The 25,470-nt window shown below is 40.6% G+C and overlaps 1 protein-coding gene across 2 annotated transcripts in view; it reads left to right on the top strand.

The window, feature by feature from the left end:
* The window catches only part of SNX25 (sorting nexin 25), a 120,888-nt gene that overhangs the window by 59,706 nt on the left and 35,712 nt on the right, over positions 1-25,470 (top strand). For both annotated transcript variants that reach the window (XM_032329224.1, XM_032329225.1), the window contains exons 6-7: positions 2,102-2,172; positions 22,386-22,567. In XM_032329224.1, coding sequence (XP_032185115.1) covers positions 2,102-2,172; positions 22,386-22,567 — 253 coding nt within the window. The remainder of the gene's footprint in view (positions 1-2,101; positions 2,173-22,385; positions 22,568-25,470) is intronic.

Raw genomic sequence — 25,470 nt, 5'->3', positions numbered from 1 at the left:
CTGTGAGAAGGGTTTGGTGTACATAAAGATGAGTTGGTTGTGGGTCCTTGGATTTATTCCCCTGCTGTCAGGGTATTAGTAGTCTAGCATAGGAGACCAATGTGGGTATAATTGCTCAAATTGGAAGTAAGATATTAAGATCAGAAGTGGAGGGCAAATTGCTAAAGAAATGGGTAGGAGCAAATACTTTGTTCTGTAGAAGAGAAGGATCTGAGAACCCTGAGAGAAGAATGCTCTGAACTGATATTTAGGAACAGATAGGATTTCAGCAGATAAGGGAGAGAGGTTGTATGCAAGATGGAGAAGAAACAGAGCAAAGGCTGGGGGTCAGGAAAGAGCTGAGTATGTGCTGGGGTATTGCACGCAGTCTGGTTTGGCAGGAAAATGGTATCCAGGAGGGATATAGAAGGCAGTGAGCCTGCAAAGATTATCTGGCATTGGCCATGCTTGTATCCTTAGAAAGGCCCAAGACAAGATAAATATTAACCCGTATTGAATTTTAGAGTAGCAGGAAAGTGGTCAAGAGCATGAACTTTAGAATCAGCAGCCGCAGGTTATCATTTTGGCTCTAGTACTTAAAAGCAATGAGACCTGGTATAGATTTCTTAGTCCACCTGAACAATTTCTTCCTCTGTGGTTTGGGGATAATTGCAATACTTATTCTGAGGATTAAATGAGAGAGAGTAATCTAGACAGATACCCGGTATTGAATGAGAGGACTCTGTGTTAATATTAGCTGATATTTCATAATAATTTTATGCATTCATTTAAGAAATTTAACTCTTCACTCAAATAGCGTGCGTTTCTTCAGTACCATTGATGACTCATTTGTTCCAGAGGATGAATCACCAAGAATATAAAAAGAACAGAATGTTCAGAATATTATTTGTACCTGTTTAGTTTTACAGGTGTTGTATATTAATGTAACTTCTTGCCTTAGTTTGGGTTGGTATAGCAAAGATATCACAGTCTGATTGGCTTAAACAACAGACATTTATTTCTCACACTTCTAGAGGCTGAGAAGTCCAAGATCAAGGGGTTGAATATTGAGCCTCCTTCTCACTGTGACATCACAAAATGGGAAGGGCTTTCTGGGGTCTATTTTTTTTTTTTTTTAAGATTTTATTTATTTGAGAGAGAGAGAGAGCACAAACCAGGGGGAGAGGCAGAGGGAGAAGCCGACTGATTTCCCACTGAGAGGGAGCCCAATGGGAGGCTTGATCCTAGGACCCTGAGATCGTGACCTGAGCTGAAGGCAGACACTTAACTGACTGAGCCACCCAGGTGCCCCTCTAGGGTCTGTTTTATAAAGGCACTCTTCTCATTTGTGAGGGCACCACCCACAAGGGCTAATCACCTTCCGAAGATCCCAGGTCCAAATACCATCACACTGGGAATTAAGCTTCAATGTATGAATTTTGGGGGGAACAAAACATTCAGTCTATAATATTCGCTAGTATTTACTGAGTGCCTGTCATGTGTTTAGTGTCAAGCTAGGATCTGTAGGAGAATACAAGACACAATCCCTGTCTTCAAGAGGCTAATGATTTAGTTGGGGAGGAACAAAAAATAGCATATTTTTGTTATAGACAAAGCCACAGTTTTATCTTATGCTCAGATGTGTTATTTCTTAGACAAGTGTTAGTCTTGAGGGGACCGGATGTACCATTTTTTTTTTAAAGATTTTATTTATTTATTTGACAGAGAGAGATCACAAGCAGGCAGAGAGGCAGGCAGAGAGAGGAGGAAGCAGGCTCCCTGCTGAGCAGAGAGCCCGATGCGGGACTCGATCCCAGGACCCTGAGATCATGACCTGAGCCGAAGGCAGCGGCTTAACCCACTGAGCCACCCAGGCGCCCCCGGATGTACCATTTCTTAAGAGCACAACACATTTCCTTATGAAAATGGGAATTTATATTGCTTTAAAACAGCAATATAAAATAGTAGATAACTAGGAACTATTTTTTTTAGAGTTTATTTTTGCGCACGTGAGAGCCCTGTGTTTTATTTGATTAGTACAAAATACAGTCTAAAACTTATCTCTGAAAACAGCATTTTCTAAATATTCGATCTTTTCTTTTTCTCTCTTTTTAAATATCAGGTATCAAATTGTAGTAGAAATAATCCAAGCAACTACAATTAGCAGCTTTCCCCAGCTGAAGAGGCACAAGGGTAAGAACCAGTTTGTTTTCTTCAGTTATATATTCTAAAAGTTCTCAGTCTACCCTGGTCTTTTCTTTTGTCAGAATGTTGGCAAGTATGAGCATTCTTCTGGCTTATATTTAGGTACTTTCAATTTATTAAAATAATAGTATATCAGCAGCATTAGAGAAAGTAAATATAACTTCATGCTAACAAAAACCCCTGTTTGTATTTCTGTGTTTCTTTGAACTTTATTCATCTGTCATCATAATTTTTCAAAGACTGAAATCACTGGGTATAGAGTGCTTCTGTTTTTAAAGTAAGCATAATTTTACAGTTTTTTCTCATTAAAATTTAATCTTAATATTCATGAATATTTTTAACTTGAAACATAATGATAGTTATTTAAATGACTCCAGTGAGTTGATGTTTCATAATTTCCTTAATCTTTTCCTTTAGTTAAGATTTGTATTGTAAATAGCTTCTCTCCTCCTTCTACATTAAAAAAAAAAAACCGTTCTTTATTTTTCCCATTTGTTTCTCTTCAGGTGAGATTTTCACCCCAGCCTGATAGGAGTAATTAAGGTATAAAGCTGGCTCTCAAATCCCTTAAATTTAGCCTGGGGCTAGCGTATCCGCTGTCATATATGAAGTTGAAGGTCATGCCATTATTTAGAGTGCAGATCTTGATTCGTGTCTGAGAGGTAGCAAACAGCCCTGACCTTGTAGGCTGGCCTTTCCATGAAAATCTGCAGGCCCACTCAAGTCTCATCAGGGAGCAGAATGTTAAAAGGACGAGTTGGGCCAGAGCCTTAAAATGGGGTCCCAGGTTTCTGAGTGGCACAGGGCAACAGGAAGCTTGGCCTGAGGTCTGTTACCTGTGTCTGAGTCACTGACCAAGGTAAAAAGAGGTGAAGGTATAGACTAGGAAGAAGCACTAATTCTTAATCTCTGCCCAGTAAGGAAGATTGTACAAATTTGTTCATTCAAAAAAGGTTTACTGAACACCAGTGAGGCGATGATGATCTAATAATGGACAAAACAAAATCTCTGCATTCATCAAGCCCTAAATTGAGATTGGGAGGCAATCAGACAATGAGCACATCAAATAAACAGTGTTTTAGACAGTGAAACGTGCCCTGGAGAAAAACAAAACTGTGAGATGGGATGTATGGAAGGGAATCCTGGCCCAGCTGGAGGGGGAGGAAGATTAGTATTCAGATAGGGTTGTCGGGGAAGACCTCACCTATGTGGTGACCTGGGCGCAAAGACCTGGGGACCTGAGGGTATCTGTGGAAGGACAGGTGCAAAACTCTGAGGCAGAAGCATGCAGGGCTTGCTTGAGTTGCTTGTGTGGCTGAAAAGGGGTGAAATGGGGGAGATCAGAGTTGGCACAGGATCCCATTCCGAAGGGCCTTACTGGTACTGCTGGGACTTTGGCTTTTAGTCATCATGAGGAAGGAAGTTTATGGCAGTTTACTAGGGCTGCCATAACAAAGAAGCATAGACCAAGTGTCTTAGGCAACAGAGCTTTATTTTCTCACAGTTCTGGAGCCTGGAAGTCCATGAAGGTGTCCCTGGGATCTGCAGTGTTGGTCCTTCCTGAGGACTGTGAGGGAAGGGTCTGTTTGAGCCTTACTTCTTGGCTTCTAGTTGGCCTTCTCTCTCTGTCTTCACTTTGTCTTCCCTCTGCCCTGGTCTTTGTCTGAATTTCCTGGGGGTTTTTTTGTTTCGTTTTGTTTTGTTTTTAATGAATCTTATTTTTTTTTAAAGATTTTATTTATTATTTGATAGACAGAGATCACAAGTAGGCAGAGAGGCAGACAGAGAGAGAGAAAGGAAGAAGCAGGCTCCCTGCTGAGCAGAGAGCCCAATGAGGGGCTCGATTCCAGGACCCTGGGATCATGACCTGAGCTGAAGGCAGAGGCTTTAACCCACTGAGCCACCCAGGCGCCCCTGAATTTCCTGTTCTTGAAAGGACACTAGCCTTTCTGGATGAGGGTCCATGCTAATGGCCCCATTTTCACTTAATCACCACTGTAAAGATACTGTCTCCAAATATGGTCATTCTGAAGCCCTGGGGGTTAGGACTTCGTGAATTTGAGTGTGGGAGGGGGCCCATACAATGTTGTCAGACATTGTCAGTGACACTGCTTACTTTCATGCTTCTATTTGCCGTTTGAGCTGCTCTCAACTGTCTTGGGTATTCTGGCTTCCTTCTATCAAGCATTGGGAAAAAGGCAGACAGGCTGAGTTCATTTGGGGCCTTTGAGCTATTTTGCCTTGGGACAGAAAACAGAGGAGACCTGTTTACTTCTCTGAGGTCACTGTTTAAGAGTGATTATCATCATGTCCACAGAGTGTAATACTCAAACGGATTTTAATCTTCTTGCTTTTTGCAAAAATAAACTGTCAACATTAGTCTTTTATTACTTAGTGTTTAACATGAACATTTAACATGAGAATGTATGCACATTTTAGGTATATAAGGACAAATTCATTGCTAAGAATGTATTCTTTTTTTCTTTTTTTAAAGATTTTATTTATTTATTTGACACAGAGAGAGATCACAAGTAGGGAGAGAGGCAGGCAGAGAGAGAGGGGGGTAGCAGGCTCCCTGCTGAGCAGAGTACCTGATGTGGGGCTCAATCCCAGGACCCTGGGATCATGACCTAAACTGAAGGCAGAGGCTTTAACTCACTGAGCCACCCAGGCATCCCTAAGAATGTATTCTTAATTTGATGTATTCTGGTTGAATTTTGATTATAACTTAAGTATTCAGTTTATTATATGTATTAGTTTCCTAGGACTGCCATAGCAAAGTACCACAAACTGGGTGGCTTAAGAAAGAAAAATGCATTCTGTCACGGTTCTAGAGGCTTGAAGTCCCAAGCCAAGGTGTTAGCGGGGCCATGTTCTCTCTGAATGCTCTAGGGAAGACTCTCTTTCACACTGTTCTCTTAGCTCGTGGTGTTGTCAGCAGTCCTTGGTCTTGAACACATGTCACTCCAGTCCCTGCCTCTATCATTATTACATGGCATTTTCCTTGAGTTGTCTCTTTTTTCTTATACAGATACCAGTCATACTGGATTAAGACCCACCTTAATTAAAATGAGCTCATCTAAACTTAGTACATCTGCAAAGATCATATTTCCAAATAAGGTCACATTCACGGGTACCAGGGTTTAGGACTTCAACATATCTTTTGGGGGGATATAGTTCAACCAACAGTGATATAACTGATATGTTCGAGATAAGTTTTTGTGAAAATGCTAGAAACATTTATTTTCAGTAAGCTCTCTGACTACATTAAGATGTGCTTCATTACTCTTCTTTTGGGTTAATTCTGGTACTGTAGTTAACTTTTCTAAATTAGTCTCTTGGGACACCTGGGTGGCTCAGTCGGTTGCCATCTGACTCTTAATTTCAGCTCAGGTCATGATCTCAGGGTCCTGACATCAAGCCTCGCATTGGGCTCCATGCTGAGCAGGGAGTCTGCTTGAGATTCTCTCTCTCCCTCTGCCCCATCCTTACTTTCTCTCTCTCTAAGATAAATAAATCTTGAAAAAAAAATTAGTCTCTTTTAAAGTCTATAGTAGGGTTCGAAGTAAGAAATAAAATAGCAGCAAAATGTAGGATAGTTGAAACCATTAGGTGATTTCAGCCACAGTGTGTCTTCATGTCCAGAACAAAGAGAATTTCCGTGGAATCCACACTCTGACAAAATGTGTGGGTCTGTATAAGAATGAAGGGAAGCATAGTAGGGGGAGAAAGGGGGTAAATTGGATTGCATTAGAAATTAAAAATGTGTGTTGTATCACAAGAAAGTAAAAAGACAACCTACAGAATGAAAGAATATTTGCAAATCCTATATCTGATTGTATCCAGAATATATAAGGAGCTCCTACAATTCCATAATCAGAAGACAGTGTAATTGAAAAATGGGCCGAGGATTTGCATAGACATATACAAATGGCTAATAAGCACATGAAAATATGCCCTGCTTCATTATATACTAGGGAAATGCAAATTAGAACTAATAGGAGATAACCAGTTTACACTCGGTAGAATGGCTAAAATTAAAAAAAACAAACTGGTATTATGTGTTGGTAAGGATGTGAGGAAATTGGAACTTGTATACGTTGGTGGAAGAGATGGAAAACAGTCTGGCAGTTCTCCAAAATGTTAAACAGAATTACCATGAGACCTAGAGTTTCCATTCCTAAGTATATACCTAAGAGAAATGAAAACGTACACCCACAGAAAAACCTGTGCTTGAATGTTTGTAGTGGTGTTATTCATAATAGACAAAAAGTAGAAACAACCCAATAGCCATGAACAAAATGTAGTATATCCATACAATGGAATATCATTCAGCAGTAAAAGGAGTTGATTCATAAAATACATAAGTGAGTATTACACATACTACAGCCTGAATAAACCTGAAAACATTTTGATAAGTGAAAGAAACCAGTTATAAAAGGCCACATACTGTGTGATTCCCTTCATATGAAATTCCCAGAATAGGCAGATCTATACTGACAGAAAGTAGATTATTGGTTACTTGGGGCCCTCAGCATAGAAGTGAGTATGAGGGCTGGTGGGTACAAGGTTTCTTTTGGGAGTGATGCAAATATTCTTTTAACATTCAGATTGTGGTGATGGTTGTATGACACTGAATATACTAAAAACCACTGAACTGTGTGTGGTAAATGGGTGAATTTTATTTTTATTTATTTTCTTAATAAAGATTTTATTTTATTTATTTGACACAGAGAGAGAGAGATCACAAGTAGGCAGAGAGGGAGGCAGAGAGAGAGGGGGAAGCCGACTCCCCGCTGAGCAGAGAGCCCTATGTGGTACTCGATCCCAGGACCCTGAGATCATGACCTGAGCTGAAGGTAGAGGCTTAATGCACTGAGCCACCCAGATGCCCCAAATGGGTGAATTTTAGAGTGTGTGAGTTATATCTCAGTAAAACTGTCTAAAAAAGGAATGAGAAGGCAGAGACTAAAAATTCAGCTCGTGGCAAAACTAATTTAAGTGAGTGGCTGCCATATTGGACTATAGGACCTAATCAGGAATTTCTAGGAGTTTTTAGCACTTTCAATAACTAAATGAAGCAGCATGTTCAAATATCTAGGCTCGTCTCTGGCAGGCAAATGCTTAGTAGAGTCGAACTTGAATAATAAGTAAAGTTATTTTATAAAAGCTTTTTGGTGAAATGTATTTCTGTTTTTAAGTTTATTCTAAATTCTAATTGGTCCTTCTGGTTTATCTGATTTGGCTTTGAGCCAGAGAATTTCTTTCTCAAAGACTAGGACTCTGCTTCTTGTGTATGTAAAACTAGCTTGAAACAACTTTATAGGCTTAGAGTGTGGGCAGAGTGGTCTCCATTCAAAGGGGACTTCACATTGGGCTCAGAGGACACATGCTGGAGAACTGAGTAGGGAGAACCAGCTCTTGTATTGCTTCACAAAGCAAACTCTCACATTTCATGTACCTGCAGGTAACATATAATAGTGGGGAATTGAGTGTGACCAAAACAAAGATTTTTATAATTATCTTTCCAGGTTAGTCTGTATATCACTAGAATGGTTTGATAGAATATTTACATTATATTTTTATTGACTAGTTCTATTTAAATAGGGTGTTCAATATTTTTATGTTATTTGAGTTACTAGATCTTCTAAATCTTACAACAATTCATTTTTGATAAGTAATTAAAATTTTTCTCCCTAATTGTATTCAGGTTATGGTTAATGATTCAAATCTATTTATGTTCCTATTTCTATAATAAAGAAAACATTTCAGTGTAGTGCCATTGCACATTATAGCTCTAACAAGGTAGAGAAACCATGTAATGCACAATCACATATAAATGGAAATAGAAAAATGAAAGTTCATTGTGTATGAAGTAGATTTCATTTCTTTTGAGGGACAGAGTACAAGTGGAGGAAGGGGCAGAGGGAGAGAGAATTTCAGGCAAACTCCGTCCTGGGCATGGAGCTTGAACTCAATTCCACAGCCCCACGATCCCTAGATCATAATGTGAGCTGAAACCAAGAGCCAGATGCTCAACTGAGTGAGCCATCCAGGAGCCCCTATTTATGAAATCTTTTGAAGTATTTTTGGAGTATTCTCACTGTCAGGGTGATGCAATGTCTGGGAATGAGGTATTCTAGTCTGGGACCTGGATAATGGTAGTGTGAGGACAGGATTGACAGGAAGACTATGAAGGAAAATGGCCTACTTGCTGACTGATTGGATGTAAAGAAGAATCAGAGCATGGGAAATTATCTGCTGGTACAGCCTGCTGACTTTACCCATGAGGAAATGGCTATCTGGAGAAGTTAGAGACCCTAACTTCTAGTCTGCAGCTGTTATAATATTCCATTGCTTCAGACTGGTGAAGTGGTTTAGGGTAGACAAGAAACCTTGTTCAAGTGAGCTTCTCTTGCAAGCTTCCTCATGAAACCTGGATACATCCTAGGACTCAGTTTTTTCAGTCTTCAGATTGAGGCTCTGCATGGTCATACAGGGTTTCTCAGTGAACACATCAGAAGAGTTAAGGAATGTATATGGGGGACTGGTTTTGGACGTTCTGGATGTGCAGGACTGGAGGAGAGGGAAGTGCCTGTTTGATTTATTTTGCTCAACATCAGTCAGAGAAAGACAAATACTATATGATTTCACTCATATGTGGAATTTAAGAAACAGAACAGGTGAACATAGTGGAAGGGGAAAGAAAAATAAATAAGACAAAATCAGAGAGGGAGACACAGCATAGGAGACTTAACTGTAAGAAACAAATTGAGTTGCTGGAGTGGAGGTGGGTGGGGGATTGGGTAGCTGGGTGATGGGTACTAAGGAGGGCACGTGATGGAATGAGCACAGGATGTTACCTGCAACTAAACTCTACCTCTGAAACTAAAAGCATACTATATGTTAATTAACTTATTTTAAATAAATAAATAGTACCCATTTGGCATTTCGAAACTGGGATTCACACTGTGGAGAAAAGATGCAACCCTGCAGAGAAATATTTGCATGTTACCAGTGTAGAGATAACAGTCTTCTATTCATGCTGTCTCCAAGTCACTTATCTTTGCAGAACTGATGCTGTGTTCTCCATTATCCGAGGAGAGCACTGTATACCAGTCCGAAGTGACTTCCCCTAATTCATAATATCATCTGCTGTCTCACTGTATAAGTTCATTAATGTGGCTTCCCTTTTTAAATAATTGGGTTGTTATAATTTAAGTGCACATACTTTCTTGTAAAAGAGGAAGATCAAATTTAGTATTCCCCACTGTCCTTACTTTTTCTTTTAACTGAATATTCAATAACATATCAAGTCTCACAGTATGTGAGATCTAGAGTTTTAATGTATGGCTGGCTCATAAAAGGTACTTTAAAAACTGGTTCTAGGTAGCTCCTGTATCGTTCCTCAAATTGATCTTTTCAAACAAATCTGTCTGTTTATTTTCCTCCCTGTTAAAGTCATTAAGGAAAGTTAAATTTTTAGCATTATAGTCTCCCCAAAACCCAATTATTGAGTTGCTTTTAGTGATCTTTGAATTTTAGGGATAGTGTGCTTTAGTGAAAATAGGCAAAGAATCAGGGAAAAACCTCAGGCACAGAATCAGGCAAAGAATCGGGCAGAGTTGGGGAAAGACCTCAGTCATAAAGTTAACTTCTTGCTACAAGCTGCACCTACCTGGACTGGTTTCCTTCAACCTAGAAAATCAGGCTGTGCTCATTTCTGTCTTCGAGTGACCATGTAGTAATGCTAGGTTGTGTGTGCTGTTGTAAGCACTTTCATTGCCAGTGCTGTTTCTCCTTAGTTTCGCGTTCTTTCTGTGAGTGGGAAGCTGAAGTTTTAAAAAAAGAACGAACAGATGGAAGATCCTACGAATATTTAGAATTCAACCTAGGGTTGAGAAATTTATTTATGAATGTAGTGATATGTGTGTACTATAAATATAGTTTTGTAGTTACATATAAAGATGTTTCTGGCAAGTCTTTTTTAAAAAAGATTTATTTATTTATTTTAGAGGGAGAGAGTGAGCATGAGCAGGAGGGACAAAGGGAGAGGGAGAGACAGTCTGAAGCAGACTATGCTGAAGGCAGAGCCCAATGTGGGGCTCCATCTCATGATGCTGAGATCATGGGAAATCAAGAGTTGGATGCTCAACTGACTGTACCTCCCAGGTGCCCCCCACTTTAAAAGATTTATTTACTCAGAGAGAAAGAGAGCGTGCACATGCACTGAGTGTGGGGAGGGGCAGAGGGAGACAGAATCCTGAAGCAGACTCCTAGCTGAGTGCAGAGCCTGGAGCAGGACCTTGAGCTGAAATTAAGAGTCGGCTGCTTAAGGACTGAGCCACCAAGGCACCCCAACTCTTTTTCAGTCAAAATCAATGACAACTAAGAAATGGGATGAATAGTAAAAATACTTTGAACATATTAGGAAAAAATATTTGTATAACATTGGGAGAAATTACCTGACTGCATGTCCTCTGAGACCTTAAGGAGCCAGCCAGATAACTCGGGATGACAAAGGACAGCCTGGGGGCTATTTTACTTTGTATATTTATGAAGTGTCAAAACAAGGCTTTTTTAAGTCTTCAACAAACTCCAAAAAATCCACATAAAACTCTGCATGTGTTTTAGATTCACTGTAGATTAATATATCACAGATTAGGAACAGATTATCCTCTTTAACAAGGTAGAAGTTTTAATTTTATTTTTGATGGCTCTTTTGGGAGGAGATTTTTATCTTTTCAAGGAATAAGGCATCAAATTATTTTTTATATGTTTACAGAGCTTCAGGGGGTTAATGATATGATATGATATGATATGATATGATATGATATTGATATGATTCTAGGGAAAATAAGTCCTAGAAAGAAAAATCATATTATCAAACTCATTTCCTTGTGTTATAGGTAAGAAAATTTTATTAGCTATAGTTAGGGGGAAAAGATCTTAGAGTAAACTTAAAAACACTAAATAATTTGAAACAATTAGTCTCAGAAGATTTAGTTTGTTCACAATATTTTCTTGCCTCTGACCTTATTTTATCATTCATCCTGACCAAATGTATTGACTGAGACCTGAGTTTTCCCGATTAATGACCTTAACTGCTTGTTGGTCATGGAATTTAGGAAGTTTAGCCAAGTCCAGCTGGCTAACTTCAGTGAACTTTTTTCAATCTTCATTTTGTTTGACTATTTGGTGCATTTGACATTGTTGACTATACTGGCTAACACTTTGTCTCATTCTTACTTGTTTTTCTGCTTGCTTATTCTTCTATGTTGGCCTTTAAATGTTGGAGTTCCTCAGTATTTGTTTCTCACACTCTCATTATTTTATACCTGTATGGTCCAATATAAGAGCTATTAAATTAATTAAAGGTAAATACAAATTTAACTCAGTTCCTTAACATACCAGCCACATTTCAATTGTTTGGTAACCATATGTGGCTACCATATTGGATAGCACAGAATGAACATTTCCATCACCACAGGAAATTCTGTTGGGTAGCACTGCCTCTACCCTTTATCTGGCTAGTCTTCTCTTTCCCTTATCTATATGCTGATAAGTCTCCAAATTTCTAACTACAGAACCTCCATTCTCTACTTTTCTACTTATTCAGTGTTTTTGTTTGGATATCAGAAAGGGACCTCCAAATGAAAATGTCCAAATCAAAGTACCACATAACTGGTCCCCCTCTTAGTTTCTTGTTTCAGTGAATGGGAATACTGTCTGTCCATATATCATAAAGTAGGAGAAATTTCTTTCAACATGTACTATGTCTAGTCCATTACTGTCATACAGATTGTCCTCCTAAATATATCTCAACTCTGTTCTCTTTTACACAACCATCTTCCAGTGCCACTCTTTCTTGAACAGTGGTAATAGCTTCTTAATTGGTCTCCTTCTATCTACTCCTGCCCCTATTTAATATATTTTTTCATATTGAAGTCACAATGATTAAAAAAATATGCAGATGTCATCATGTTACCTTCATGCTTCCAACCATTCATTGTCTTCCCATTGTTCTTAGACATGCAGCCTACAAGATTCCTGCTTGCTCTGGCCCCTGTTTCTGTCTTCAGCCTCATCTCTTGCCATTCCATTCCCTCTCATTGTACTCTAGCCACACTAATGTTTCTTTTTCCTCAACTCACCCTGATTCATCCTCCTCATATTCCTTGCCCTTTTCTCTGATTCTTCTAAGAATGCTTACCCTCTTCTCAGTCTCACTCTGTGTAGGTGATTCCTATTTATCTTTATATTTTATCTCAAATGCGACATCTCTGATCACAGCCCCACTTTTCCTGATTCTGGACAGATAAGAAAGCTCTTGAGTTTTTAGGAACCCTCATATCAGTAGAGAATAATATACTCTGGAGGAAGTCATAATCACCAGAAGTAGGTCTTTAGTCATTCAGCAAATATTTTTTTGAGTGCCATTATGTGTTAGGCACAGCTGTGTAATGAAAAAAAACTGTCTCTGACCTTAAGGAGATCATAGTCTGACAAGGAGACAGGGAGACACACATACAGAATTATAATACAATTCGATAAATGTAGTGAGACTTACCTGTTCAGAATTTAGTGATGGAACAGAAGTGTCGAGCAGGCAGCTCTACCTGGAACAGAGGTCAGGAAAGACTTTTTCTTAAGAGTAGCAGCATTGAGATGGAAAGATTGAGTCACCCTTGTTTTCTTCTGGGTTTATCAGGTGGAAATGGGTAAATGGTACCACATGTCTACAGACAAAGAAGAGAGGTGTGGAATGGGCTCCTGTGTATAAGTTTGTCAGGTGAGACACTGTGCTGGTGCTTGGCATGTAATGAAGAAATAAGGCTTGATAGGAAGACAGGGGCTGATGCTAAAGAAACTTGTAAGCTATCCTAAGAAGTTTGGGCTAAATCCAGTAGAACAGTGGTTTTCAAACTACAGTGTATATCAGGATCACGTGGAGGGCTTGTTATAATGCAGATGCCCAGACCCTACCCCACAGTTTCTGATTCTGGAGATCTGGAGTGGGCCCAGGAGTTTGCAGTAATGCTGCTGCTACTTATCCAGGAACCACACTTTGAGAGCCACTGCTGTAGATTATGAAGAGCCATTAATGTATTAATGTTTATATTTTAGTACCCAACTCTTTAGCTTTTTATTTACAATTAGAACAGCCAGAGTAGTTGAGTAATAGTCTGTTGAAATAAGTGAACTGCTATGGTCTGAATGTTCATGTTTCCCCAATTTTTTAAAAAAAGATTTTATTTATTCATTTGACAGAGAGAAAGAAAGTACAAGCAGAGGTAATGGCCGGCAGAGGTAGAGAAAGCAGGGAGCCTAATGTGGGACTTTTTCTCAGGACCCTAAGATCATGACTTGAGCCAAAGGCAGACACTTAACCTGGCCACCCAGGTACCCCAAGAATTGAGATTTTAAATGACCCATGGTGGCCAGGTTTTCTGCCCCTGCCTTCTGTGTCATGCCGGTCCCTGGAAGGTCACAGACCTGTCTGGCTTTATTGACCACACAGCCTTGCACCTCTTGGCAAAGGCTGGACATGGATCTTGTGTCTCCCAAAATTCTTACACTGAAATCCTAACTCCCCCAAACATGATGGTATTAGGCGGTAACGCCTTTGGGAGGTATGTAACTCATGAGTGTGGAGCCCTAGTCCCACTAGTGTGGGACTCGTGCGGTACTTTTATCCAGAGGCTCCATGGAGATCCCTAGCTGCTTCTACCATGTAAACACATGGCATCTGCATCCTGGAAAGGGCCTTTCACTAGAACCTGCTCATGCTGGGACCCTGATCTTGGATTTCCAGTCTCCAGGACTGTGAGAAACAAATTTTTGTTGTTTATAGCCACCCAGTCTGTGTTAGAGGTGCCTGCACGAACTAAGACACTGGCCAACTATAGGAATTCTAAGTAGTACCGGGACACAGAGATTGTCCCTGCAGTTTGGTGGATATAAGTCTAGGATTACAGTTCCCTTTTTAAAGCCTTCTTTTCTGTTCTTCTGTTCTGAATCCCGAAATGTTATGAAGAATAGTTAAGGTGATTCACGAGTAACATGTATTCAGCTGATGACAACAAAGGACATGATGATGTTGATTTGAGTCTGCTAGAAACTGCAAAGTATAAATAGTATACACTGGGGAGTAATATACTCATAGTATAGGTGGGGAGGCTTTGGTCAAGTTGTGCAACTTTAGAGTTTAAATAGTTTTGGAATTGAATATATCAAGTAGAACTATAGAAGAACTTCAGAAAATATTACATATGTTTATGGTTAAGAACCATAATGCTATCCATTATCCAATATTAGGAATTATTTTAATAAAGATAATATGTACCTTCTTTGTCTGATCTTGCGTTTAAATATGCATTGAAAGAAGGGAGCTAATCTGTAGACTTTAGTGGACTTCTCACTCTCCTTCCTTGTGTTTTTGATGTGATCTGATTTTCTAGCATTGCAGTAATTTGATAAAAACAGATTTATCATGAAAAACAGATTTATGAATGACCTAAACTTAGAAGACACCTCAGCCCATGGCTACCGGGGCCCCTGCCAGGGTTTCTCCCTGCCCAGCCCTCATACCCTGAGTACTGCAACCTCTGCTATCCCTTCTCCAGAATCCCATCTGGCTCCCTGGACCCCCTCCGTCCTCTGCCTGGAGGGACTAAGGGCTCAGGGCACTTCCGTTACTCTCTATATAGTCCCAAAACATTATAGCCAGTCCTCTTACCACCTCTGTACCTCAAGAAAACTTTAATCATCACATATGATGGCACCCACATTTATACAAATGAAGTTTAGGTCCAGAGATGGTAAATAATATGCCTGGTATAATTAGAACTAGTTAGTCACATATAGATTTGGAACTTGAACCCAGGTCTCCTGATTTTTAGTCCTGGTCTCTTCCCACCACACTGCTCACTCTCATGGGTAGATGTTATGAAAGTCTTGTTCAAAACTTAACAAATTATTGGGCTGGATCTCTGTTCTAAGTGTATGTCTTGTGCCTCTTCAACTCATGATTCCAGTTTGGGAGCAGGACTCTCTTAGTCTTGTGTGGATTTAGTTGATATGGCATTATTACTTTAAAAATGTATTGTAAGCATGTTGGAGGGCTTTGAACCAAAGGAAATGCTCGAAGTTTCAGTGCTTGAGACATTTAAAGGAAGAAGAAAAGGTGTACTATAAGCCTCCCTGACCAGGCATGGCTAGGTCAAACTACCAGCCCTCTGTAGTCTTCTCCACTATAACATGAGTACTTCTACCACTAGCTCCTGCTGTGAACTCTGCTTATTCCTCAAGTATGCTTTCTGCTAAAGTGGAGTGACACTTCAGACTGAAATTCAGGTGTTTGATGTGGTAAGAAAATTCCATTTGTTCTTTTTGAAAAAGAACATACTGGCCTCAAGTTGAAAAGTAAGATAAATATATATATTTTAGTTCCTGGGCAACTTCTGAGGTGATTTTCAGATAATTTTGAAGAAATTGCTGATGATTAGTAACTGCTGAGAATTGCTAGTTTCATGTTAAGAAGTCGAGCACCATTTCTCATGGTGGAACTTGACTCTTTCCTAGGTAAATGCATACCTGTTCCTTGAATCCTCCTCTCAAGAGGGTTTATTAAAACTCCTATTTACATGTACCAGAAAGATTCAAATGATTGTTAGTTTGTCACTACGGACACGAGTTGAGGAATGGAGGCCCAATATTTTCTGGTGAGGAACTTTAATTCCTTACCTCAAGGGTCTGGGGGTCAAAAGCAGGCCTGCTGGGGAGGAGAGCCACATGTTGAGGGGTCAGGGGAAAGGGGCAAGTGTGCAGACTTGTCTTAACCATCACAGAGTTTGTACCGCTGTATTAGTACTTCTTTGTGGGGTGGGGGTGCAGGGCACAGTCCCCCCAACCCCCACCCCTCAGGGTGCCAGGGACATTTGAGTGTCCAGAGACCTTATTGGTTGTCCCATCTGGGGGAAGGAATGCTGCTGGCACCTAGTGGTAGAGGCCAGGAACGCTGCTCAGCATCCCACAATGCACAGGATGGCCCCCAGGAAATTTATCCGGCCCAGAATGTCAGCAGTGCTGATGATGAGAACCCCTGCCCTGTTACCCATCAACACCCCAGTCAGCCTGCTGAGAGTGCTGCTGGCAGGAGATGTCTTGGGATTCGGTAGCGTGCTATGAGGAAAGAAAAAATACCTTGCTCCTGACATTTTCTAGGACCTGAAAAAGAAAGTGGGGCCATGTTAATTCACTTTTACTCATGCTATTTCTGGAGTCCTTAGTTTACACTGTAAATGACTTCACTCTCCTTTGCTTCATTAAAACCTGTACCTAACAGTTCTCCCTGGTGTTTGTATTTTACTGCTAGACACTTCACTTGCTTGAGGAAGAACTCTGTCATGCACAGAAGGTTTAAAGCAGAAAGCAGTGGCAGATATTGTCCATAGGTCTCCTGTAATGTCTTCATAGCCAAAAGCATTCACCCAATGTGTAATCTGAATTTCTTTTCTCAGCAGAGGAACCCAATGAACCCATTTCCTTTTGTTCTGGCCTCAGTAGAATCTGGACTATCTGGAAGGAAGAACAGTAAATATTTATAATTAATTGCTTTAGAATATTTGATCACTTGTGTGTTCATCTTGGCACCAGTTTCAAGAACCACTGCCATTCACTGTTTCACCTGCTGCTGTTCATCTTCTTGGCCTTCTTTTTAAAGCTAGGTCAAACAGTTGTGTGATTCACCAGTTTGTAACAATGCAGTGTTCCCTCATGCTCTCCGGAGAGCCAGCCATGTGAATCTGGCTTGAGCGGGGCCACAGTGTGTTGTCACATACCCACTGGCCTTTACTTTCCATGTCCTGAATATTTCCTGACTGAATGGGTTTTCAGGTCACAGAACACATTCATGAGCATCGCTGGATTTACAAGGGTTTTGGCACGACACACACAAGGGCTACATGAGTTCCACGTTAGTCACTTAGCACCGAACGTGGCATTAGTCTTCCGAGGCAGAAATAAACAGAATTGCCTAAGCAACAAGCTGCTGTCGAATTTGTTAGCAACAAGCTTTGTGATCAGACAATGGCATTGTGTTCACGTGAGCAGGCGACATTCAAGTAGAACACGAGAATATTCTTCTCAGCCCTGCAGCTGGGTTTTAGATGAAGGTTTATTCTCTTTATTACTTTTTTTTTTTTAATTTGCTTCTAGTTTTTGTGCTTTTAGAAAGGCTTTTATGCTTTCTTAAGAGAAGAGTTTGGTTGTTGATAAATGTGTGTCGATTCCTTTCTATGTGTGGCTCTTTATTAGCCCATTTTAACCCCAAATTAAAACTCCGCTCTAGATTTATTTTATAAAAGGCAATTATTTTGTTCCCAAACTTTAGGATATTTTAATATGTCTAACATTTGGATTTTAAATATCTATGTTATAAAAATGAAAAATTTTTTCTGAAAAATTAGCTGTTCCAATCCATGTTATTTCATTTGGTTACCCACAGAAAACATCCTAGTTTGTGATAGACTAATTCGGAGGCAGACTTACATTCACCTTTATTTTCCCACTAAGGGAACTCTGGAAATACTATTTTTTTCTTCTTTAGATTGTCATAATTATTATTATTAACCTTGGGTTAATTAATTCTTTGGTCAGGACCTATTAGTTAAGTATAGGACAAGTTAAAAAATTATTATTAAAGTCGAAAGCATTTCCTCGGCGCTCATACAGAAAAGTCATCCTATAATATCTGACAGACCCTCTGGAACAAGGAAATCTGTTGATCTGAAGTCAGCCTATTACCCTTTGTGCTAAGTGCTGAAAAAATATGCTTCTGAAAGATAAAATGTTTTGTGGTACTCATCTAAGCTTTTTCAGTGAATTTGTTCAGCCTGCTTGGGTATTGTTTTAGGGTTTGCACAAATTGACTAAGTGGGACATGAGAGAGGTAGTGATCATTCTAGGGATTGGAGGACTCCAGAAGAGTTCTAGAAAACATTACAAAGTGTTCTATAAAACATTTTCAGGGGCACCAAGAAGCAGAATCCAGCTTCCTTTATTACGGGTACTTCCAATCTGAGCCGACCACATTATGACTCCCTTTCAGAAGGTGTGATCTGTCTGCCTAGGTATATTTATATTTATCTAGTGGTCACCTAGCCCCCGAACATTGCCTGAAACAATCTCACTGTTTCTGTAGTGAGCTTGCTCTTCTCCTTTCCATAGAGGATTTCCCACTTCCCCACTTTCTGCAGGCCTCTGACACTTGCCCTTTTTACTTATCTCACTGTAAGCAGATAACCTCACTCACTACTTCAGGGGAATGGAGACCATATGAGGAGAACGGCCCCAGCTTCCAACCACCAGCCTTCAAACTTGGTTTGTAGGTGTGCCCATCTCTTCTGCCTTCTGTGTTACTGTGGTGGAGGAGGTGGCCTTTTCCCAGAGCCCTCTATTTACCTGTCTTCTGGATGCCACTCCCCATCATCACTTCGCTTTCTCTCTGAGTTGATTCCTTCTCATCAGCAATAAAACCAGCTCATCTCTCTCCCACTAAAAAAAAAAAAAAAAAAAAAGAAAAAGAAAAAGAAGCCTTCCCTCAATCCCAGTCCTGCTTCTACGTTGTGTATGCCAAGCCAGTCCATTATCCACAGGGAGATGACTAAATACTTAGTCATTTTTGAAAATCAATATTGTGTAAATTTTTTGCTTTTACTTGAAATTATATAATGCTCACATAAGGAAACATATCACTGTAAATGCTTTTGAATTAAATCTTAAAAACTTTTTGCTAAGATCGATAACTCCTAAGTGGAACCGTCAGAATTCTGATTCTAGATGTTAAAGAAAATGCTCCACTGTATTTAACATGGTGGTTGCTAGTGATTGACAATAAGAGGTTTGGTGGAGAGAAGGGGCAGAAACAATGTTGTCAGAGTAAAGTGAAGAATGGGAGATGAGGATACTCTGTTTCTCTCCTTTAGAGCCCAAGTTCTAGAGAAGGCCAATACCTGAAACATAGTAAGCACTTAGCGAAATATTAGCTCTATGCTTGTTGACCTCTCAGGAATGCTTGACACAGCTCATTCACCCATTCAACAAATATTTAATGAATTCCCACTGTGTTGCCAGGCACTGCTGTAGGTGCTGGAGACACAATAGTGTGTAAATAAACAAAATGCTGACCTTGATGAGGACCTACTTACAGGATAAATAAGTCGAATATAAGTGTGGTGATAGGTTCTATGGACAAAGTAAAGCAGAGAGGGAGAAAGGCAGGGTTGTAGGCTGGGGTTGCTATTAGAAATAGGGTGCCTGGGAGGGCTCCCCCGAGATCTGAACTGAGGATCTGAAGGAGGTGAGGAAATGAGCCCTGCAGATCCCGGGGGCAGGGGGTGCCGTGAGGGGGTGAAAGGGCCTTGCTGAGGGAAGGCATGAAAAAGCCCTGAGCAGGGAGCCACCCAGTGTGTTTTGGAAGCTGGTCACCAAAGACCATGTATTATGTGAAATGTCCAGAATAGACAAATTTGTAGAGAAAACCCCATAAAAATTCCCAGGGCTGAGAGGTTTGGTGACTGCTAATGGGTACCTGGCTTCTTCTGAGGGTGATGAAAATCTTCAAAAAAAGTGATTGCGGTGATGGCCGCACGGTCTGTAAATATACTAAAAGCAGCTAAACTGTACACTTTAAATAAGGAGAATCATATAGTCTGTGAAGTGTATCTCAATAAAGCTTTTATTTAAAAAAGGCAAGAGCCTGTAAGGAAACTGGTGTAATTACTATGGAGAGCTGGGGAGGATGAGGCTGGAGTGTGTAGGGCCTCTATGCCCTCTTTTAAGGCCTTTCCCTGCGGGTGAAATGGTGTGGGGCAGGGTTTTGAGCAGGGGAATGATGTGACTGGGTTGATACGTTACATAGGTTAGCCTCGGCTGCCATGCTAACTGAAGGGGAGGCAAAGCCGAAGGTATGGTGACCATTAGGAGGCTGTGCAGCACCACACAGGAGATTCTGTTTTCCCTGTGTTGCTGAAATTTCTTCTTTGGCTTCTCTGTAAACCATATACTCACGTTCATCTTCTATCTCTCCTTTACCTTCTCCTTTGCTGGCTTTTCTTCTTCTTTCTCACTATTAAATGTAGGGTTGACTTAGATTCTGTACTGGGACCACTTTGTCTTCTCTGGGTTGTCTCACCTCCTCCTGTGACTTGAGTTGTCATCAACTGCTGAATACTTGTCAACTCCACACCTTCCATCTCCACTCAGGGAGCCAAATGCCCTCAAACTCTGTTCGCTTGTTCTTTTGTTGTGCTACAAAAACCATCCCAAAAGGCAGTGTCTTAAACAATATAATTTCTTCTGTACACAAGTTGGCAGTTTGAGCAGATTTGGCAGGGATGACTCTTCTCTGCTTGACTGCGGCTGGATGCCTCCCCTTCTAGATGATATATGAACATGGTGCCAAGTTGGTGCTGAATGTGAGCCGAGGCTCCAGCCAGGGCTATGGTCTGGGGGGCCTCTCTATGTGGATCTCTCCATTGACTGCTTAGGCCTCCACAAGCACAGAGGCCTCCTGGCTGGGATTTACTAGGTGGCTTAGGGCTCTAAGCGCATGGCCTTTTACGATCTAACTTTAGAAGTCATGGCATTGCTTCCTCTGTAATCACAAACCCACCCTGTGTTCAAGAAAATGGAACATATACCCTATTTCTCAGAGGGAGGTTGTCAAAGTAACACTGACTGAAAAGAGCAGGTGGGATGAGAGATCTCGTGAGCACCTTTGGCAAATATCATCTGCCACATGGTTTGTGGTTGGATTTAAGATCTTTCATAATCATGCTTTTTCTATAATGTTCCCTGGTTCATAAGTGGCCCCACCACCTCCATGGTTGCTCATGGCAGAAACTTGGGAGCGTCTTTGATACCTTTGTTTTCTTTACAGTCCTCAGCTGCCTGTCCTCTCCTGTCTGGTCAATCACAGAGTCCTGTTCTCTTAAAAAATCATTCTCAGATCCTTCCAGTCCCCTCTCCTGCCATTGCTGTGACCCTGGTTTAGGCACCTGCTTCCTCGGTTACTGCAGTGGTCTTCAGCTGGTTTGCCTTCTTACGGTCTTTTGCCTTCCAATTTTTTTTTTTTTAATCCTTCCTGTATAATCTTTAAAAATACAAATCCAGGGCGCCTGAGTGGCTCAGTTGGTTAAGCCTCTGCCTTCGGCTCAGGTCATGATCTCAGGGTCTTGGGATCAAGTCCCGCATCGGGCTCTCTGCTCAGCGGGGAGTCTGCTTCCCTCTATCTCTCTCTCTCTGCCTGCCTCTCCATCTACTTGTGATCTCTCTTTGTCAAATAAATAAATAAAATCTTAAAAAAAAAATACAAAGCCATTTATGACATACTCCTGCTTAAAAACCCATTAGACGCTGTTCAGTGCTATTGAGCTAAAGACCGAAGTTGTTTCTATGGACTAAACAGACTAAACGGCTTTGTGTCTTCTGGCCCCTGCCTCCTCCACATTTACTTTGGATCCCTAGCTCCCCCTTGCATCTGCTGCACTGGCTCTTCCACGCCCTCCCAGGCTCTCTCCTTCCTGCCTCAAGGCTTTCACTTTCACACCTGCTGCTCTCCCTGGGCGCCACATTCCACTGCTTCATTTCATTTGAGTGTAATTTGCTCAGGGAAACCTGGGTCAGGAGCACTGGTCCAGCAGCTCAAGGACACCTGCACATTTTCTCTGTAACCCATCTGCGCTCGTAATTGCTGTTGCTATCTTTGGATTTCTGCCTTGCTAGGCTATAAGTTCCATGGGATCTAACAGTTCGTCTCGGGTCCCAAATGCCTAGCCAGTGCCTGACACACAGTGAGCACTCCATGCTTAGGAATGACTCTGCATACATGATACATGCATATATTTAAATACACATATGCACATGTACATTGATTGTGAGTGTAAGTGTATAGATGAGGTGTTTTTTTTTTTAAATGTTTCATGCCTGAGTAGGATTTTTCGGTGGTATATTTAGAAATTAATGATACTTCTATTTGAGAGTATATATGTCTATATGTGTGTTTAGCATGAATTCTCTTCTTTAGTACCCACTGTTCAAAATATACCACATCAGACACCAGTCTCGTTCAGAGTTGTTACGTTCCCCTTTTTATACCTTGTCCTCTGACTGGGTCCTGTCCATCCATCCCATTCAAGGTAAAGAAACTGCTGCAATGAAAGCTGATCTCCTAAGGGCCAGGAATATGAAAAGGTACATTAACCAACTGACTGTGGCAAAGAAGCAGTGTGAGAAGAGAATCCGAATCCTGGGAGGCCCTGCCTATGACCAGCAAGACGAGGGGGCCTTGGATGAGGGAGAAGGGCCTCAAAGCCAGAAGGTAGAGCTTTGTGGTTTCTGTTTTGACCATTTCATGTTCGTTATAAACACTCATGTAATCTCCTATCTGGTCTTTTAACTTTCTGGTATTTAACATAGGACATACGTTCCAAAACAGAGACTCACACGTTTGCTCACAAAGATCTGTATTACTTGGTGTCCTTGACTTCTGTGAATGGTAACAGGTAGGATAGGTAGGCATGGGGTATATGTGTGTGTGTGTGTGTGTGTACATGCACACGTGTGTTTTCCTAACCCACAAACCCTGAAGCACGCACTTACATTTACAAGGGCCCAATCGAATTACCCACTACCAGTTGGATAGAACTAACCACCTATGGACTAGAAGGCATCTTGTAAATAATTTTACTTAGCTCTCACCACAATTCAGTGAAATTTGAATTTCTTGATATTTCCATTCTACAGGTGAAGAAACAGAGTTGGTTTAAGTGAATTACCTAGGGCCAGGTGGGAAGAGTCAGAATTAGATAAAAACCCAGATCTAGTTGCTTCACAGTCTGAGTGCTTTCTCACTAAGCCATACTATGTCAGCGACTGTTTCAACAACAAAACTTTGGGCTGTCTGATACTGGGTTTTCAAATCATGGAGCTTAGGAAAGTGTCCTAACCCTACCTCAGTACTGTTCTTACTCTCAAGGACCCAAGCTTGTCTTCCAAGACCCAGAGAATGCTAGGGTTGAAGGAAACAGCAGCGGCACTCCCTGAGGAGCTTGTTTGTACCACTTGGGAACAAGACTTCAAGGCAATCTCCAAACCTCTCTTTTATAACATGGCACTTAGTCACAAAGAGGCTACCATCACTATAATTTGACTGGTACAGCCTCTGACCTCACCTGTTTGGGTTTTTAGTCTCTTGATCTTTTCTTACTCAGTTCTTGGTTTGACTTCAGATGCCTATCTGTAACTTTTACCTTCCTTCTCACTCCAGAGATGAACTTTGACCTTTTTCTTGTTCATGGCCCAGTCACCATTAGATCCTCTTCAGGATAGTTTATGCTTGACCTTGGACCAACTAACACAAGCCAGAGTTGTTCTTCTGCAACATCTTGGACAAGTGGCACAAATGCAGCCCCGAGTAGCTCTTGTTTTATGGAAGGGTCTCCCCTTACCGCTGGAGATATGTTTGTTTTGCTCTTAGTAAATACACATTTCTACAATTTTGGCTTTGTGGTCCAAAGTGAAAATCTTGCCTTTTGGTGAATGTTGGAGAGAGAGTGGAATTGGCAGGTTGAATATTGTCCTTCTTTCCCTTTCTCCTCAGCCTCGGGACTCTTAGATAGATTCCTAGCCACATTTGTCACAGAAAAAGTTCTCTTCTTGTGTCCCGTATATTCATTCATTCAACAGACATTTATTGAGGGTCCACATTCTCTCAGTTATAGTGCAAGGTACTAGAATACAGAAGGTATAAGATGGAGTCCCTGAGGGTTGCTGGGGGGTTGTGGGGTAGGGCTGGGGGTGGCTAGGGTGATGGACTTTGGGGAGGGTATGTGCTATGGTGAGTTCTGTAAATTGTGTAAGACTGATGATTAACAGACCTGTACCCCTGAAGCAATAATACATTATATATTAATAAAATAAAAAAGAAGTCCTATACAGTTATGAAATAGAAAGGTAAGTGATCCAATGGAGATTAGATATTTATATACCTAGAAGGCCCATCTAATAGTTTGCCGCCTAGTCAAAAGATGATGTGGTTTTAGATCTTACAGTAGAAGAAAACCTTGAGAAACGTAAAAGAAGATCATTTTAGGAGAACTGAATGTGATTTTAGTACATGTTATCCAGCAGTATTCACTAGAAGTAGACTTAATCTGGTTTTATCTCCATTTTGACTTGTTTCTCCAGATATTTAGGAAAAGAGCAACCTATTACTGTTGCAACAGTTTAATCTCAGTAAATTTGTTTCCTTAGGCTTCAGGCAGAAAGCCTTAGATAATGTTGCAGAATTCTCATGTTCATGCTGCAGTGTTTTCTTCCCAATGTTCACTTTTTTCCCCACATAGGAATGAAATTATATGGTATTTGTCTTTCTCTGACTTATTTCATTTAGTGTAATACTCTGTAGCATTATCCTTGTCCTTGCAAATGGCAAGATTTCACTCTTTTTTATGGCTGGATAATATTCCATTACACACTCGTGTGCTTGCGTGCACTTCTTTACCCATTCATTAGTCAGTGGCCACTTGGAGGGGGCTTCCATATCTTGGCTATTGTCAGTAATGCTGCTATAAACATCAGAGTGCATGTATCTCTCTGAATTCGTGTTCTTGTATTCTTAGGGTAAATACCCAGTAGTGCAATTGTTGGATTCTAAGGTAATTCTGTTTTTAACTTTTTGAGCAACAGTGCACTAGGGTTCTTTTTTCTCCACAGCCTCACCAACAACACCCGTTGTTTCTTGTGTTTTTGATTTTAGCCAATCTGACAGGTGTGAGATGATCTCTCACTGTAGTTACGATTTGCATTTCCCTGATAATAATTGATGATAAGCATCTTTTCATGTGTCTGTCGGCCATCTGGATGTCTTCTTTGGAGAAATGTCTTCATGTCTTCTGTTTGTTTTTTAATTGGATCATTTGCTTTTTGGTGTTGGGTGGTTTCGGGGTGAATATTGAGCCACACTTACAACCCAGGAGAAAAACCCCATTTGATCATGGTGAATGATTTTTTAAAAATGTATTGTTGAATTCATTTAGCTAGTATTTTGTTGAGAATTTTTCCATCAGTGTTCATCGGGATATTGGCCCATGGCTCTCCTTTTAAGTGGTGTCTTTATCTGATTTTGGTGTCAGAGTAATGTGGCCTCATAGAATGAATTTGGAAGTTTTTCTTCTTTTATTTTTTGGAATAGTTTGAGAAGAATAGGTATTAATTCTTTAA

Source organism: Mustela erminea, chromosome 21, assembly GCF_009829155.1.
Source record: "Mustela erminea isolate mMusErm1 chromosome 21, mMusErm1.Pri, whole genome shotgun sequence".
Lineage (NCBI taxonomy): Eukaryota > Metazoa > Chordata > Mammalia > Carnivora > Mustelidae > Mustela > Mustela erminea.
The sequence above is the reverse complement of the archived record's forward strand: the minus strand, read 5'-3'. Positions and strand labels throughout refer to the sequence as shown.